Genomic DNA, 17,234 nt, shown 5'->3' on the forward strand with positions numbered 1-17,234 from the left:
CAGATTTTCTACCATGACTTTTCATTTTCTCATTAAAACTTGCCTGCCCTCCATTTCTTAAATGTAAAGCTTTGACATTCGGTGATGCGAATGTTTGTTTGGTCTGACAATAAAAACATGTCTAGACCCATTTGGAAAATGAATTCTAATTACCAAAAAAATCCCCGGAGTAATATGTGGAACGTTACAATCGGTAAACGCTGCAATTACCCACTCCCGCGATCTCTGCCGAAAAGACCGAAATATAATTATTTGTGAATAGAGAGCTTGCTTGTACACATTCATGTCTAGCAGTTCACACAGTGCAGTCACTATGGGAAAGCTAAGTTTGACTTTCGCAACAATCATCACTGTGAGTAAAAGTTCTTCGCATAATTGAAACTAAGAAGCAAATATTCCAGAAATTTTACAAGAAAATACCATATATTACGTATTCAGCACACTGCTTGGTATTTTTTTCAGATCCAGTTTTTCGGATCCAGTGTCGCTATTTGGCAGGGTCGCAGCTCGACTGGGACCCCAGGTTTGTTAGTTTTAGGTTTGAGCAACGAGTATAATGATGATAAAGATAATGATAATAATAATAACGTTTATTTATATACCACTCTCCATTGCGTATAACAGCTTTTTACATAAAATACATATATGAACAAAAAACGATAAAAAAAAGAGTATGCCTGGTCCATTTTATCTTATGATTCATTTTTTATTACGTAGACGAATTAACTACCGATTTTGAGTTGGATAACTATAAGTGGAAATCGCGGGGAACATTACGATGGAAGAGAGGACGTTTTGGAACACCCTCTCGACACACCGGTCCAGACGGAGATCATACTAAACCGGCTGGAAATGGTACGAACAGTTCCTAACTTCATCATCCATACACCCTTCAACTCAACATTTGAGAATATGAAGTTAACGAGATTGTTGAGTTGAAAATAAGGTTACGGTATCACAGCGAACAGAGTTTATATTTACTCTTATTTCAGGAAGGTATGTGTACATGGAAGCTTCTTCCCCGGCAAAAGAAGGGGATCAAGCCTGGTTAGAAGCAAATACCACATCATCATCTGACTCCTGCGTCATGAACTTTTATTATAACATGTGTGGTATAACGATGGGGAAACTAGAACTTAAACTCAACGGAAACGTTGTATTTTCGAAATCTGGTCGTCGAAGATGTGGATGGAAACAAGGATCAGCTCCAATCGCAAAAGGAAACGCCGCAGTATGTACTCAATGCACAGCTTAGTATTTCTTGAATTTGTTGTTTGCTTTAACCAGCAATCAAGGAAATGTATTTTGTCTGTTTTGTTTCAGATCCAGTTTGTCGCTACCCGGGGAAAGTCTTGGAAATCCGACATAGCCATTGATGACATTTCTTTTACGGGATGCACCCTGCTACCTGTGGTACCAGGTTTGTTGGTTGCGAGTATTAGTTTATCGTGATTGAATAGTGAAAATAGTGGTTAGAAACTGATAACTTATCACGTTTAGAAACGGATTCCTTTATCTAGCGCGTCAAGATACGATGATCAAAGTGAAGACTTGGTGCGTTTAAACTATAATCCATTTTCTATCACGTAGGACAATTGACTACCAATTTTGAGACAGATAACGGAAAGTGGAACTCGCAGGGATCAATACAATGGACGAGGCAATCAGGCGGTACAGGGTCTTCTGGCACCGGTCCAAGTGGAGACCATACAACTGGAAGTGGTATGGACAGTTTCTAACTCAAACAACATCGTCTATACACCCCTTACCTCCCTCGATCTTCCAGCATGTGATGTTAACGAGATCATTGAGAGGAAAATAGGTGTTCATACTATTAGGCTAAATAGCATCATGTCGAGAAGTGTTTAACATTTACTCTCATTTTAGGAAAGTATGTGTACACAGAATCTTCTGGGAAACAAGTGGGTGATCAAGCTAAGTTTGAAGCAGATACCCTATCAATGTCTGACTCCTGCGTCATGAACTTTTATTATCACATGTATGGTTCACATATGGGAAGACTTGAAGTTAAACTCAACGGAAATGTTGTATTTTCGAAATCTGGTGATCAGGGAAATCAGTGGAACCCGGGATCTGTTACGATTGCAAAAGGAAACGCAGCGGTATGTACTCAATACTCAACATAATATTCTATTCAAAGCTTTACCAACAATGTGTCGGAGGAAATAATTTGTATGTTTTTTTTCAGATCCAGTTTGTCGCCACACGGGGTAACGGTGATAAGTCCAACATAGCTATCGATGACGTCAGGTTTACCCCGGAATGCACTGCGACACCAGGTTTGTTAGAATTCGCGACAGAAGTAAAGTTGATCGATCGCAAATAGTGAAATATGGAGATAATCTAATAACAAATGACGTTTGAAAACACATTCCTTTATCTAACGGGTCCACAAGTATTGTATTCAATGAGTAGGAAGTACCGACGAGCCTCGTTAGTACGATGTCAGTGGTGAAATGAAAAATCATCGCACTAACCTAATTTCGCATTAACCATTTCATAAAAACAATTCCATAATTACCTCAACGGAGATTCTTAGAGAAGATTATTGCGAGTGGTCAGCGCCACCACTCAAAAAGACAACTAAAACGACGGATTGATGACGATTTGAACAGAACATTCTGTAAATTCGACCGCCAATCAAACATATCAGTACTTGCATTTCCGATTTCAAAATAAAACCTCCTGTTTCGCTACCAGCAAGCGTGGTTGGTTTGTAAGCGACTCTAAATCACAATATACGAAACGAAATCTACCTATCAATAACAGTAACAGGGTCAATCCCTATCATTTTAAGATTAAAAAGAATAATGCGGACGAGTCGAATTTTTAATAAGGCGAGCCTCATTATGCACCATCGTACTAAGTATGTTCATTTACTATAGAAATGAATAGATCGTATATTTTACATGGTATTACGGGGAATTTCGTTCTTAAAAGGTCATCGTACTTAGCTAACATTTTTATAAGACAATTCTTTAAGAAAAGCCGGGATTCTTAAGTTCATCGTATTAGTGAGGTTATCGTTGTAAGCCGAATCGTACTAACGAGGTTCAACTGTAATTATGTAATTTTGTTACGTAGGACAATTGACTACCGATTTTGAGACGGATAACGGACAGTGGATCTTACGGGGAACGTTACGATGGAAGAGAGTATCAGGCAGGACAGATATTCGTGGCACCGGTCCAAGTGCAGATCATACGACTGGAAGTGGTACGAACAGATTCTAACTCATTCAACATTGTCCATACACCCCTAAACTCTTTTAATCTGCGGGAATATGAAGTTAACGAGATTGATAAGTGACGAGTAGGTGGTCAAACAATTAAACAGTATCGCGACGAACATTTTCAATATTTACTCCCATTTCAGGAACGTATATATATGTGGAAACGTCAAGCTTCAAATCTGCAGGTGATCAAGGATTGCTCGAGGCAGCTACTCAATCAGCGTCTGACTCCTGCTCCATGAACTTTTATTATAACATGAATGGTCAAACGATGGGAAAATTAGAAGTTAAACTCAACAGAGAAGTGGTATTTTCGATATCTGGTGATCAGGGAGATCAATGGAAACAGGGATCTGTTGCAATTACAAAAGGGGGCGCCATAGTACGTACTCAGTGCACATCTTAGAATGTATTTTACTTAAACCAAGAATCTGAAAAATGTATTTCGTGTCGTTTTTTTTCAGATCCAGTTTGTCGCTACCAAGGGACCCGCTTGGGAATCCGTCATAGCTATCGATGATATCTCCTTTTCGTCTAATTGCTAGCGATCTGTCGATTCATAAGATATGTATTCAGTCCTAATTATAAACAAATACGCTAAACAAATGCCCATGTTCTATTGTTCAATCACTGAGTCTATTCTCGATTTGCATTTAACATCCAACCCTGGACGAACTAGCAAGATAACATTACACTCCTCTAGACGGATACCGGCGATTTCATTTTTGGCAATTCTCGACTCGTTCGATAAACTCTCTGCATGTGTTTGCCATTTCTTCGAAAACATATGTCGTATTATCGCTAACCCTTGACGAACTGTACAGTTTCGTGGCAAACATAACTAACCTGATTTTGAAAAACTAAACACTTTGATACGTGCATCGTTGATATGTCCATTCGCCACAGAAATTCTTTCCAAAGAAAAGATGGTCGTACGCGCAGTTTGTTGCCGAGATACCGAGAAAACGTATACAAGGTAGAATTTCAAGATCCTTCTCCGACCCTTACGCCGAAGAAATCCTCGTGTAAAGAATTGAATATATAACTGAGTGGTCACAAAATGCAATGGCATTGAAACAAAGGAGTCTTGATAAACTAGATATGTTATCGAAGTAAACATACATGACGTACTGGGTTAGAGACCTAGTCTTCCGTTTGGATCTTGCTGTCTCGATATGATACAATGGATATTCCTGGCCACGTACATTGTCTAATCTTAATAAACGATACAGTCGAACGATTCTGCTCACAACGTAAACCTCAGTAATACGGTGAATTTAAGAATTTCCGGCTTTTCTTATAGCATTTTCATATAGAAAAATGTTTGTGTGGGCTGCACTGCCACTTATGAGGACCAGGTCCGTAAGAGAAGAGAGTAAACCGGGAGAACACGTCTTTACTGTATCAGCATCATAAGACAACTAACTTTATTTCCCATAATTTAAACTACACTAAAAAGAGTATATGTGGTCAAGTAATTACATAGATCCATCATCTTGACAGCTGCGGTTCAAAGACTACTTCAAAGAATACTTCGGCTATTTCCGACACTGCCGGGCGGCAAAGGTGTGGTTTAGCATGTCAAGTCTGGTAGTAAAGTAAACAAAGTACATAAGTAAATTTAGCAAATACGAGGAAAATTAAAAGTAATTAAAACGTTATACATGAATTCGAAGAAGGCAAATTTAAGTAAGTGAGTATAATGATAAGCGATCGTCTAATTTGAATTTCTAACAGGCATTGCGTTGTGTTTGTAACATATTTGATATAATTATGAATTCTAAAATCATATTAGTTTAATGTAATCATCATTTAAACATTAATCTACATTTCCTACATTCATTGATTAACATAGTTCATAGAAATGTAATTTATGAAAGCATATTGAAGAAATTGATAAGCATTTAAATACATGTAGCGGTATATAAAATCATACGTAATTGAGAATTTCAGCAAATTAAGGTTATAGGCGTAAACAGTAAACATTTTAACGAGTCATTAATTACAGTCATTAGTTTCATAGAATGAAAATACCATTCTTCGTTAAAAATACCATTCTTCGTTCGATGATCCTCCAGCCGCGAAGGGAATAAACGCATTAAAGTAAACAGTCATTCAAAACACACGCGCGCGGAGTGACCACGAAGGTCAACGTAAATGTAAACATAAACACGCAGAAAGTTTTGTAACGGGAAATAGTTGTATATACGTACGCAAATAGTTTGTAACACGATAAAACGATGAAGTTCATTTCAAAATATCGGCGGTCCATCGTTTCAAATTTTCTCTCGCAGCGACCGCGGAACGTCATTTTGGGAGAGAATTGACGGTCTATTTCGATTTCGCGCCTTACGCGATGTAAATCGGTTTCGAGGACTCTCCATTGCATTTCGAGTTCATCATTAAGCAGTTCGTCCCATTTAAGATCATTAAGCCACAATTGTTGAATAAATATTTTGGAACTTACATGAACGGGCGACAGATATCCTAGCGGATCGTATAAATTCGATACAGATTTAACCACTTCACGCTTTGTGGCGATATTCGCGGGTTTCTGGCCTTGTTTATATTTCAGAGTATCATCTGTTATGTTCCAAATCATACCGAGATTGCTAACTTCTTCATTTCGATTTAGGGTATTGTTAGTTTCCGCTAATTCGCGTAGAGCGGTGCTGTTGCTTGTCCATTCACATAAATCAAATCCACCATCGGACATAATTTTAACTGATTCGCGATAATAATCAAGAGCTTCGGATTCATTTTCAACGGAGGTTATAACATTATCCAAATAGATTTTGGCCTTTAAATCTGAGGCGACGGGTGAATCATACTGTTCGAGGTGTAATTTCACAACGGCATTGAGAATAAAAGGAGAACACGCGGCTCCAAACAAAACAGATTTAAAACGGTATACGATGAAATCACTGTCGGGGTCGCTTGGATCACATAGCCAGAAAAACTTTGTGTATTCGCGATCACGTGTATCAAGTTTGACCATCAGGAACGCCTTCTCGATATCGGACGATAAGGCCACGTGACCTGTACGTTGCTGTAGTAGGATGGCCGCTAGATCATTCAGGAGGCGGGGTCCTGTTTCTAGGCAGTCGTTGATGCTCGGATCAACGCCGGATTGGCGGCAACTACAATCGTAGACTATTCTAATCGGCGTGGTCTTCGAATCCTTTTTCACGGAATGATGGGGCAGATAATGACCACGTGTTTCATCGTCGTCGTGTACGCGCTCTATGAAGTCGCGGGAAAGTTGATCCTCGATTATTCGGTTATAAACGTATCTGGTTTCGCTGATTACGCGCTTCGTGAAATATTTATAGGTGTACTGTAAGACCAGATTGATCTGGTTCGCCTTTTAACAATGTTCAGATTTGTTGGGAGAGGATCGTGATGAGATTTCCATGGTAGTTTAGCGATATAACTATTCTCTGATTTCGTCAGGTAGTTTTCACGGTAGTCGTCGAACGTGATTGTTTTTTCGGTGTTGTTTTCCGACGATTTAATACCCAGAGTCTCGATATCCCAGAACTTATTGAGTTCGTCGCTTTCGCGTCGATAATCAGTTTTAACGAACATAGCTCGTTGCAAATTGTGTTTCGTTTGTCCGACGATCGGGCCAGATAACAGGTAGCCCAATTTTGAAGCAACGGCAGTCGGACCATTTCCGCGAACAGTTTCGTTTTCAACCAATTGCCAATAGTAATCAGCGCCAATCAAAATTGATAAATCGTAGGAGTAATCGGTGTAAGTAAGCGGGTGCGCTAATTGCAATCCATTCAAGTAATCGAGATTCTTCAGATTGTAACTATATGTTTGCATCGGAGACGAAATCGCATCGGTGACAAGAGCTTTTAAGTCCAGAATTGAGCCATTTTTTGTTTTCAATTTTACGGTGACCTGATCAAACAGTCTGCTACAAGGCGCGGTATCACCAAAGACGGCGAGATTGATGTCTTCTGATGAGTCGATTTTTAGACATAGTTTATCAGCCATGTCACGGGTAATGAAAGTCTTGGTGGAACCTTCATCAAACAAGATGAACGCCTGTTCGAAATGGTCATCGTTACGATGGGCGACATCTGCTACTGCAGTTTTTAACAGTACCGGTCCAGCTGTTCGTATATTGGTATTTCTTTCGGTCAGAATTGATTGATGACTCTCGGTTTTTCGGTCGGTTTCTCTCGGGTTGTTGAAAACCTCATGTAGAAGAGTATGATGTTTTTTACTTTGGCACTTCCTGCATGAGAAATTCGATCTGCACTCATTTAACTTGTGCATCTGTTGTGGGGTTGCTTTCGGTTCTCCAACAATGTTGTGGAGTTGAGTTTCTCAACCAATTGTTGTGGGGGCCACGTTGCGTTCTCCCCTCGTGTTGTCGTTGTTGGTTCCGATTAATCCGATAAGTGATATCCCTCTGACTCCGGAATAATAACAACTCTTCTCGTGGGTCTACGTTCTTTCTTTATTTTCCCGCACAATTCTTATTCCTTCCTACAGCTCGTATTTTTAGACTTCTCCGCCACTCTAGCATCTCTCTCCCCCTTACTGTGCTGACCCTCCCTTTTTATCTTATTTCATGTTACTCGTGACGTATACTTCTACATATGTTATACGTCACGAGTTTATTACTTGTTTACTTCCTAGCCATACCAGAGCTCAAGGCTGCCGCTATAACCAGCAACCCTACGCAGATACTCACGTCACTTTCACCTATCTTCTATTCAGTGTCTTATGTGCGACGTAAGCATCTACGTAGGTTGTTTACTAACTTCAGCCACTGCCCTGAACTCTGGCTTCCCTCCCTCTATGCAAACTACTAATTTATCACCCCAATACTATCCTCCTCCCCAGACGATTGGTCCCCAATCGCCAAAAATTCACAAGACCCTATTGTAGTTTCCCAAAAAAAAAAATCTTTTCAAAAGTGCACAGGCTTCAGAACATCATTTATAAACAACATCTCTTACAACTCAAAGCCAGCCGCAGGGTAATGAAAATAACACAAAACCTTCAGAACATCAAGACTAATGATACACAACCACCATTCCGTACATCAATTTACAACACCTGTAAAGTAGCCATAAATCACAATTTCTGACCCTTTCCCCTATTATCCCATCCCGCATAACTTCTACCTAAACTAAGCAACACACCCCACTCATCATCAGTTCATCTTATTCATCAACGAGACCTACATGGACCTCATAGAATTTTACGATAAGCCAAAAAAATTTCTAAATACTTATAAACTTAACACACGAACTTTATCTAAGGAAAAGCAATCATCTACAAATATCAAATATGAGACTCTTTTCATCAGTAATATATAACAATTATGAGGCATGTACATCTGTATATTAATCTTACATTTAATGAGAACAAGCCTATACAATTGTAGTCATGCAAAAAAAAACATATCAAACACAACTTCCCAAATAGCTTTCATAGACAATCACCCATTTCTCTATATCCACATTTATGTAGTCTAATAATTTAACAATATATGACCAACCACTTCAACTTTCTGACTCTTTTCGTTCTCGTTATCTTTACCAAAAAAATAATCAGTGTGTGCAGCCTAATTTGTCTTTAAAATTACCATTGCAAACACGTCAATTTCCCACTGTCCAAACTATCAGCCGTTACCTTTACCGATATCAGATGATTTGTCAAACCTGTCCCGACCCCAATCAACGACGTAAATTAATACAGATGCCAGATACATCATTTAGTTGATTATTATGTGCCCAGCACACGTTGGCAACAGACATGCTCAACAATGAATTCACAAACAATTTCATAATAATTTTTCTATGTGTACGTAACATAAAGGTAAGCCAAAACATACCAAAAATGAATATACCACATGCGTACATTCGCATTATTGAGATGTCAGCTGCTAGTCCCCACCCATTGCCTCAGAAAGCACATTTATCCGTAGTCTAGGCAGGGATAACATGAACTGCTATTTGCGGCTTGGAACCGTTGAAATAGACAGGCAGGCCGCCATATATTTATGGAAGGATGTCATAAAGTGACCACAAAACTCATTAAGATGCATCACCCAAAAGTTAGGGAAAATTCCTCTGGACACTACTCATTCAGTGCCATTCAAACAGCCGATTCTCAAAAATTAACTTTAACTCCTGGGCCTATGGTCTTCCAAACCACCCACATCTGATATTCCAATTGTTCTAATTCCTTCCCGCAAATCAGGGGATATAACCCCACATGTAAAACGGCCGACGCCTCATCCTGTATATAAACCGGTCAAGACGGACTGAAAGTTCGGAAAAAAAACATAGCGCTCACACATCCCTGCAATCTACGACCATTCAGTTAAGATACCCAATCTACCGAATAATACTTATCATACTTATTGTATTACGCAATGAGCAACCCTTTACTTCTAAAAAACCAATCCCCTGAATGGCCATTTCAGCATACCTAACAAATAGCTGTATCGTGACATTTCTCATTTCCGTATCATCCCCCATGTCACGCCTTACCGGAGTAAAATAAAATCAATGGATAAATAGGGAACCGGCCGACGAATCACCCATTTGGTATTTCTTGATATTCGACCCTAATAATGTCCAACATATATATCCAATCTTTCCCAGAGGCTAGCCATTAAACATTATACTGTTTCAAAGGATCTTCAGAATGAATCCTTCGGGCTATAATCCCCCGTTTTATTCCGGACCATCCCTAGAGCATCCCTTACTCTTCATCCAGGTCCCTGGTCCACCTTAATTCATCTCATATAAACTACTCTATTCAAACCCCCTCCGGTAAGATTCACCACTGAGCGCCCAATCTAACCTTTGCACAATAAACATATTCTATACTAACTCGCGATACTCATTATATTTCTTAAAACCACATAAACACCACAGTTATTTGTTAGGTATATACAGGCAGTGAGCGCTTTCAACTATCGTTACACTGATAACCGAGTGGCTTACCTAGACTAATAAATCATTCTTTCGCGAAATACCATCCAGCAAATTTAGCAAACTATAAAAGATTTACGTAGTACATATTTATATCTACGTAGATACAATAACCCAGCACACAAGCAACTTAAAAACGCTGAGTATCATTCTACAAAAGCAATCAAAACATGCAGAAATACATATCATATTATTTACAATTACTATAAGCCGCAATCGTAGTCCGTTGAACGTCTCCAAGGTCGATTTCCCGTAGCAGATCTATGAACTGTCCGATGATGAAATGCGTTTGTATAATGCCTCTAATACTCTACTGTTTTTCATTTATCGCGCTATGATCGCAGAATCACTTCGTTTCCGAACGCCATTATGTCCGTTAATTCACACGAATCTAAATTCGGAGTCGTAAATTCAATTTGCTGCCATGTAAAACGTAGTGTCCAAAACACGATCTTACGAAAACGCCACACCAAATCGGATAATTCAATTAATTTAAATATGGAAAGAAACAACTACTTTCCGCACTGGAAGCTCTATAATTCATTTCAACTAAATCTGACGATATGAAGATTACATATTTCTCGAATAAGACAAACAAACAGCTATTAAATCCAGACGGGAATGATTTTTATACACAGATCGAGTTATCCGCAATATTTCAACTTAACCCGCGGTAGCGGCCCGTATTTCATATAATTATAACGGTTACGGAATGTAACGTTCATCTTACACTTTTACTTCACCCCTGCTCTCACTCACCAAATATACACGATCGCTTGGCAGCGAGAGGTGCAGGATACACCACTGTTCTCCACCAATGTTGTGGGGTTGCTTTCGGTTCTCCAACAATGTTGTGGAGTTGAGTTTCTCAACCAATTGTTGTGGGGGCCACGTTGCGTTCTCCCCTCGTGTTGTCGTTGTTGGTTCCGATTAATCCGATAAGTGATATCCCTCTGACTCCGGAATAATAACAACTCTTCTCGTGGGTCTACGTTCTTTCTTTATTTTCCCGCACAATTCTTATTCCTTCCTACAGCTCGTATTTTTAGACTTCTCCGCCACTCTAGCATCTCTCTCCCCCTTACTGTGCTGACCCTCCCTTTTTATCTTATTTCATGTTACTCGTGACGTATACTTCTACATATGTTATACGTCACGAGTTTATTACTTGTTTACTTCCTAGCCATACCAGAGCTCAAGGCTGCCGCTATAACCAGCAACCCTACGCAGATACTCACGTCACTTTCACCTATCTTCTATTCAGTGTCTTATGTGCGACGTAAGCATCTACGTAGGTTGTTTACTAACTTCAGCCACTGCCCTGAACTCTGGCTTCCCTCCCTCTATGCAAACTACTAATTTATCACCCCAATACATCCCAAAGCAATTAAAACATCTTCGCGCGGTTTTTATGATTTCGAGTCGTTTTGTCGGATCGGTAACGACGGTACAATCCCTGGCTTCGTGTGGTCTTCCGCAAAATAAGCATTTCCTTTCGCACCGAAATTGTTGCCTATTTCTAGGTTCGGTGCGATTTCGTTGATGACCACGGGTGAAGAGTGAAGTTTGATACGGTTGTAAATCGTGTGTTGCGTGGTCACCCATTCCAATTTCAAGTGCTTCAATTTCTCGACGGATAGAATTTCGTAGAGAAGTAAATTTCCACTCCTCTGACGGCGGTTGGTTTCGAGCGATTTGAGTTCGTACTTCGAGCGGAAGTTTGTTCATTATCATCGGTATGAGTAGCGAGCCGTACGATTCCTCGCTTGTCCCTAAAGCCTGAAGCCCGCGCACGTGACTTTCGATGGTATCGTAGAAGTTTCTCAAACTATCCACCTCGTAACGCGGTTGTTTCAATTCTAATAGTGCGGACATATAAGCATTCGTGATTTTTTGTTTTTGTCCGTACCTTTCCTTTAGTAAGTCCATAGCGTGTCCGTAGTTGTTGTTCGTGAGACTTAATCCTTCGATGGTTTTCAGAGCTTCGCCGTGCAATTGACACTGTAGATACTGGAACTTTTGGATCGGTGAAATGCTGTTATTTTGATCGACAGCGGAATTAAATGCATCAATGAAAGTTATCCAATTTAGTACATTCCCATCGAAATTCGGTAGTACTAATTTCGGTAAATTAGTACCTCTCTGGTTCGTAGTTTGCGGCGGTGCGGGTGGCGCGTGATTTTCGTTCGTGTTGTCGTCTGAATCAGTCGGCGGAAGATTCTGAGTGACTGAAGCGCTGATCGGTTGAGCTACGGCTGAGATTGTCTCTTCTTTCGGTTGTTTCGTGAGTTTTTTGCGCCAGCATTCCATGATAAGTAATCTCTCTTCAGCTTGTTCCACGAAATCTTCAGCTTCCGCCATAGCAATTTCGAGTTCGTTTTCATCGGTCGAATCGATGATAGTTTGATCGAGTTCAATGATCGTTTGAATCTTCGTTTTTATTTTCGCTGTTTTCCGTTCGGCCAATGCCTGAAGTTCGTCACCTTGTAATTTGGTTTCGATTTTAAGCTGTTCAAAACCGTCGAGTAATTTCACGAGTTGGCTCCGGTGCGAGCGTCAGTAATTGGAAAAGTGGGCTTTCAGATCAGAGGTCAAGAGGTCGAGACACCACTCATCACCACAAGTAATTTGTTTTCCTTATAAATGGGAGATAGAAAAGCATTCTTAGCAACAATAAATAACAGAATAAAACCAGCAAAAAAACAATTTGAAATAAAAAAGTTAGTTGATGTTACAAAAGAAATTGAACATAAAATATTGAAATTAGAAAAGATAAAAACTAAATATGGAGAGAAAGTATCAGCTAATTTAAGCTACTGCAATGTTAGTACATCGCGAGAATTTAAAGTATTTTTACCTGATAAATGGGTTTCATTGAGTACAGAGGAATTAAAAGATTTAGAAGGATTTAAAATAATCTATCATGGAAAAAATGAAGATGGCCATCATGATTTAGAAATTGTTGATTAAATTTAAAAAAATAAATTAATAAAAATATCTAGAATCCGAAATGACTTATCTGGACAATTTAATTGCTCCGCATAGATAGACAAAAGTAGTGAGATATTCAATTAATATTCAATTAATTAAAAAAATTTTTTTTTTGCTTTTTTTCTAAAATATTAATCCATTTTTTTTTATTGTCAATTTTGGAATATCAGAATTATTTTCATTTTTGATAGCAGTTGTTTCAGAATTATTAATATCATGAATTTTATTTGATTTCTTATACCAATTACACCCAATCAAAATGAATACAATTACAAATCCAACTGTAAAATATAGACATTTATCAAATATTCTATCATTAGAAGGAGTAGAAATAACAATATTTTCACCATTTTTATTAACATTTTTATTACTTATTTTTTCTTTTACAGCTTTTTTATATTCTTGTGATTTAATTCCTAATTGTCGAGACCATTCAATTTGTTTCTGTAATCTCGGTTTTTTCTTCACTTCTTCCACCTTGTTCATTTATTATAGAAATATTTTTACTTTCAATATTTGAAAATGTTATAACCCCAGTTGATAATAATGTCATTAATCCACCTAATTGAAATGATAAATATCCAATCCATTTATTTAATTCAGTCATAACTAAATAATCATTTTTTAAATCGGAATATAATCTATTTTCATCTTGAATTGGCAGCATATAATTACATAATTTACTATAACCTTTTACTACATTTTCTGATATCGCGTCATTAATTCTAGCTGTTCTCGCGGCTTCATAAGTCTTAAATAATCTAATAATTTCATCTGATTTCATTGTATCTAATTCATTATAAGTTAAATTTTTACCGACAAAATTTTTACATTTTCCAGATGCTATTAATATTTCTAATTGATGTTTACAATAAAGATAATATTCATAATTATTATTTGTTGTAACATTATTTAAAGCACCATCATCTGGAGTTAATTTTGTTTCTGTTATTCCTAAATCATCTAAAGTTTTTTCAATTGGAACATCACCATTTTTAGATTTTATTTTCTTTTCACCTCCCATTTATAAAACAAATAAATTAGTTGTGTTGTTGCAACTAGAATTCAACTAGAATGTAACTAGAATTCAACTAGATTAACAAGCTAGTTGAAATATTGTTGTTTTTGTTTATTTCTTGTTAAATGTAGTTGATTTTTGTTCCAACTACTAACAACTAGAATTCAACTAGAATGTAACTAGAATTAAACTAGATTAACAAGCTAGTTAAAATATTGTTAAATCTAGTTGATTTTTGTTCCAACTACTAATAACTAGAATTCAACTAGAATGTTACTAGAATTCAACTAGATTAACAAGCTAGTTGAATTTAAATAAATTCATATTTAAATGGGTGTTGTAATCTAAATAGTAATTTTGATCTTTTAATATTTTTCAACTTATCCATATATTCATTATGTAAATCATGCGGAATAATATCATTTTCCTCAAGCGCATTTTTCATAGATTTTCTATCTTTATTGTAGAATAAAACTAAAAATCTAATGTTTTCTCTAAAATCTTTAACAATTGAATTATATTTTTGATTTAAAACCCATGTTGTTATCCCGAAATGTCTACCAGAAAAAGCTAAATAACATAACTCACTCTCTCTAATTTTTGAATCATGTAAATTTGCGCAATCATCTATAATGAATAATGTATTTGATCCTTTATAAATATCAATTGCTATTTTAATACAATTATCTAAATTTTCTTTTACGGTTTTAGGATCTAATATAATAAATTTATTATTTCTAGTAATATTTCTATCATAAGTTTGATTAAATTCATATGTTGGACAAAATAATACTATATTATCAAAATAGTTTTTATAAACAGTTTCTAATAAATTTAATATAAAATAAGTTTTTCCACAATTTGTTACGCCAGAAATTAACATATTATGAGGCTCAAATATAAATAATTCCTTATTCATTTATATATTTTTAATTTTACTTGATAATATCCATTCATTGAATTTATCTGGCCATCCAACCCATTTTACTAAAGAATATTTTTTTCTTTTAATAGTTTTTGTTTTTAATACTTTTTCAATTTTATATTCTTGTTCTAGATTTTCAGTAGTTAAACTTCTTCTTCGTAGAAGTAGCCATCAACTTCTTCACCATCTAAATCTTCTAATTTATAGACATATGGTTTTGTTGTTATTACCTTTTTTATTTTATATATTTCCCTAGTAAAATTTCGATCGTATCCTTTGTCAAATATCTTTTTATACTTAGAAATTCTAACATTTTGACCAACTTTAAATTTAGGTTCACCAAAATCATCTACAAGAAATGCTCCATATAAATTATTCCAAACAATTTCAGCATTCTCAGGTTTTCTAGCATCAATAGGTTTCATTCCAATAGAAGAATGATAAGAATTATTATATCCTTCTATCAATTTTGGTAAAACATCAATCCATTTAAAAGTATTATTTGCTGTAAAATATTTCCACATTCTTGTTCTTAATGTTCTATTAAATCGTTCAACAACTGCTGCTTTTTTATCCGATTTTGTTGAAAAATATTTAATATTATGATTGTCTAAGAGTTCATGAACAAGTGAATTATCAAATTCTTTTCCATCATCAAATTGTATTTTTTCTGGTTTTAGTTTATCATCCGAAAGAAATTTTCTTAAAACATTTGATGTTTGTACAGCATCTTTTCTATAAAGTGGGAAACTCCATACATAACGACTAAAAATATCAATTATATTCAATAACCACCAATAATCATCATTATCTTTCTTAACATTTTTCATATCAATTAAATCTCCTTGCCACTGTTGATCTACATAACTTACCATAGTTTTACGAGTTTTATATTTTCTAACAATTTTTTTATGTGTTGTGTATGTTGGTTGTTCTAACATAAATTCATTTATATCTTTATATTTAACTAAATTTTGTGGGATTATCTTATCTAATTTATCTTGTTTTACTTGACGCCATATATTTTTAGTAGAAGAATAAGCAACCGAACTCTCAGGGTTGTAATATAAATTTCTTAAATATTGTTCTTTAGTATTAGGAGTTTTTTTACCACCCATTTATATATCGTTAATTTTAACTTTATATTTCTAATATTGAATACTATCTAATTGTGAATTTACAATATTTAATTGTGCATCGGATATAATATAAATGTGCATTTTGAAATTTTTGTCTCCTCTTTTCTTTGTCATGAATAATTGTATTCCATCTTTAGTGTTCTGTAGTTTTTTTCCAGAACCATGTAATGAATTATCCTCTGTTGTTCTAAAATCTAACCATAATGCATATTTATTGCCGGTATAATAATCAATTTGATTAATATTACAATTTTCAAATGATTTTACTTTTTCATTCATAAAATGTTTTCTAATTTCTGGCCATTGATCTATCATTCTCATTCCTTGACAAAATATTTTATTTGCTATTCCTTCGATAGTTATTTCTACTTTTGTTATTTCAGGATTATAATAATTATCAACCTTTATTGCGCCATTAGAATATGTTGCAATGGTAAAAAATATTAATATACCTTTAATAGATCTTCTTGGGAAGTTAATATTCTCATTAATTATTTCATCATTTGCATTAATAGTTACAGTTTTAAATTTATCAATATAATCATATAATAATGAAAATCCTTGATTGTATTGAGTTTGAATTGTGCTAGCAATATTTTCATTAGTTACTGTGTCATATTCTAAACATATATTCGATAATTTATAACCCATATCTTTAACAACGCTAGATAATACAATTTCATTCACAGGAGCAAATGTTATCTCAAATATAATATCTTCTTGAATTGCGTATTTATATAAATTTGCATTATTATTTATCAATTCAAAGTCTAATGGAATTTTATATTTGCTTCCATAAATCTTTTTAATCAAATTATCTGTGGCACGAGTTACTATTGCGTCATTAACTCCTGATCTTAATTTATTATGGTTTTCCGATTGAATGCCCTGAAATATCATATTATTTCTATTTTCTTTAGTTAACCATAAATCTTTATAA

At 35.8% G+C, this 17,234-nt stretch overlaps 2 protein-coding genes across 2 annotated transcripts; one reads left to right on the top strand and one right to left on the bottom strand.

Annotated features, from left to right (window-relative positions):
- Positions 1 to 281: 281 nt before the first annotated feature.
- Positions 282 to 3,852, top strand: LOC141915142 (MAM and LDL-receptor class A domain-containing protein 1-like). Its single transcript, XM_074806557.1, has 11 exons — positions 282 to 352; positions 463 to 523; positions 718 to 855; positions 993 to 1,231; positions 1,324 to 1,420; positions 1,591 to 1,722; positions 1,888 to 2,123; positions 2,210 to 2,300; positions 3,106 to 3,237; positions 3,397 to 3,635; positions 3,718 to 3,852. The coding sequence occupies exons 1-11, from the start codon at positions 284 to 286 to the stop codon at positions 3,796 to 3,798; spliced, it is 1,515 nt and encodes a 504-aa protein (XP_074662658.1). The 5' UTR covers positions 282 to 283; the 3' UTR covers positions 3,799 to 3,852.
- Positions 3,853 to 4,694: 842 nt separating this feature from the next.
- On the bottom strand, positions 4,695 to 12,582 carry LOC141911298 (uncharacterized). The gene is made up of 3 exons (XM_074802323.1): positions 11,897 to 12,582; positions 6,680 to 7,502; positions 4,695 to 6,617 (listed from the first exon to the last, which is right to left on the bottom strand). Exons 1-3 carry the CDS (start codon positions 12,580 to 12,582, stop codon positions 5,352 to 5,354), a joined length of 2,775 nt encoding a protein of 924 aa, XP_074658424.1. The 3' UTR covers positions 4,695 to 5,351.
- Positions 12,583 to 17,234: the final 4,652 nt, after the last annotated feature.

This window comes from Tubulanus polymorphus, chromosome 1 (assembly GCF_964204645.1).
Source record: "Tubulanus polymorphus chromosome 1, tnTubPoly1.2, whole genome shotgun sequence".
NCBI lineage: Eukaryota > Metazoa > Nemertea > Palaeonemertea > Tubulaniformes > Tubulanidae > Tubulanus > Tubulanus polymorphus.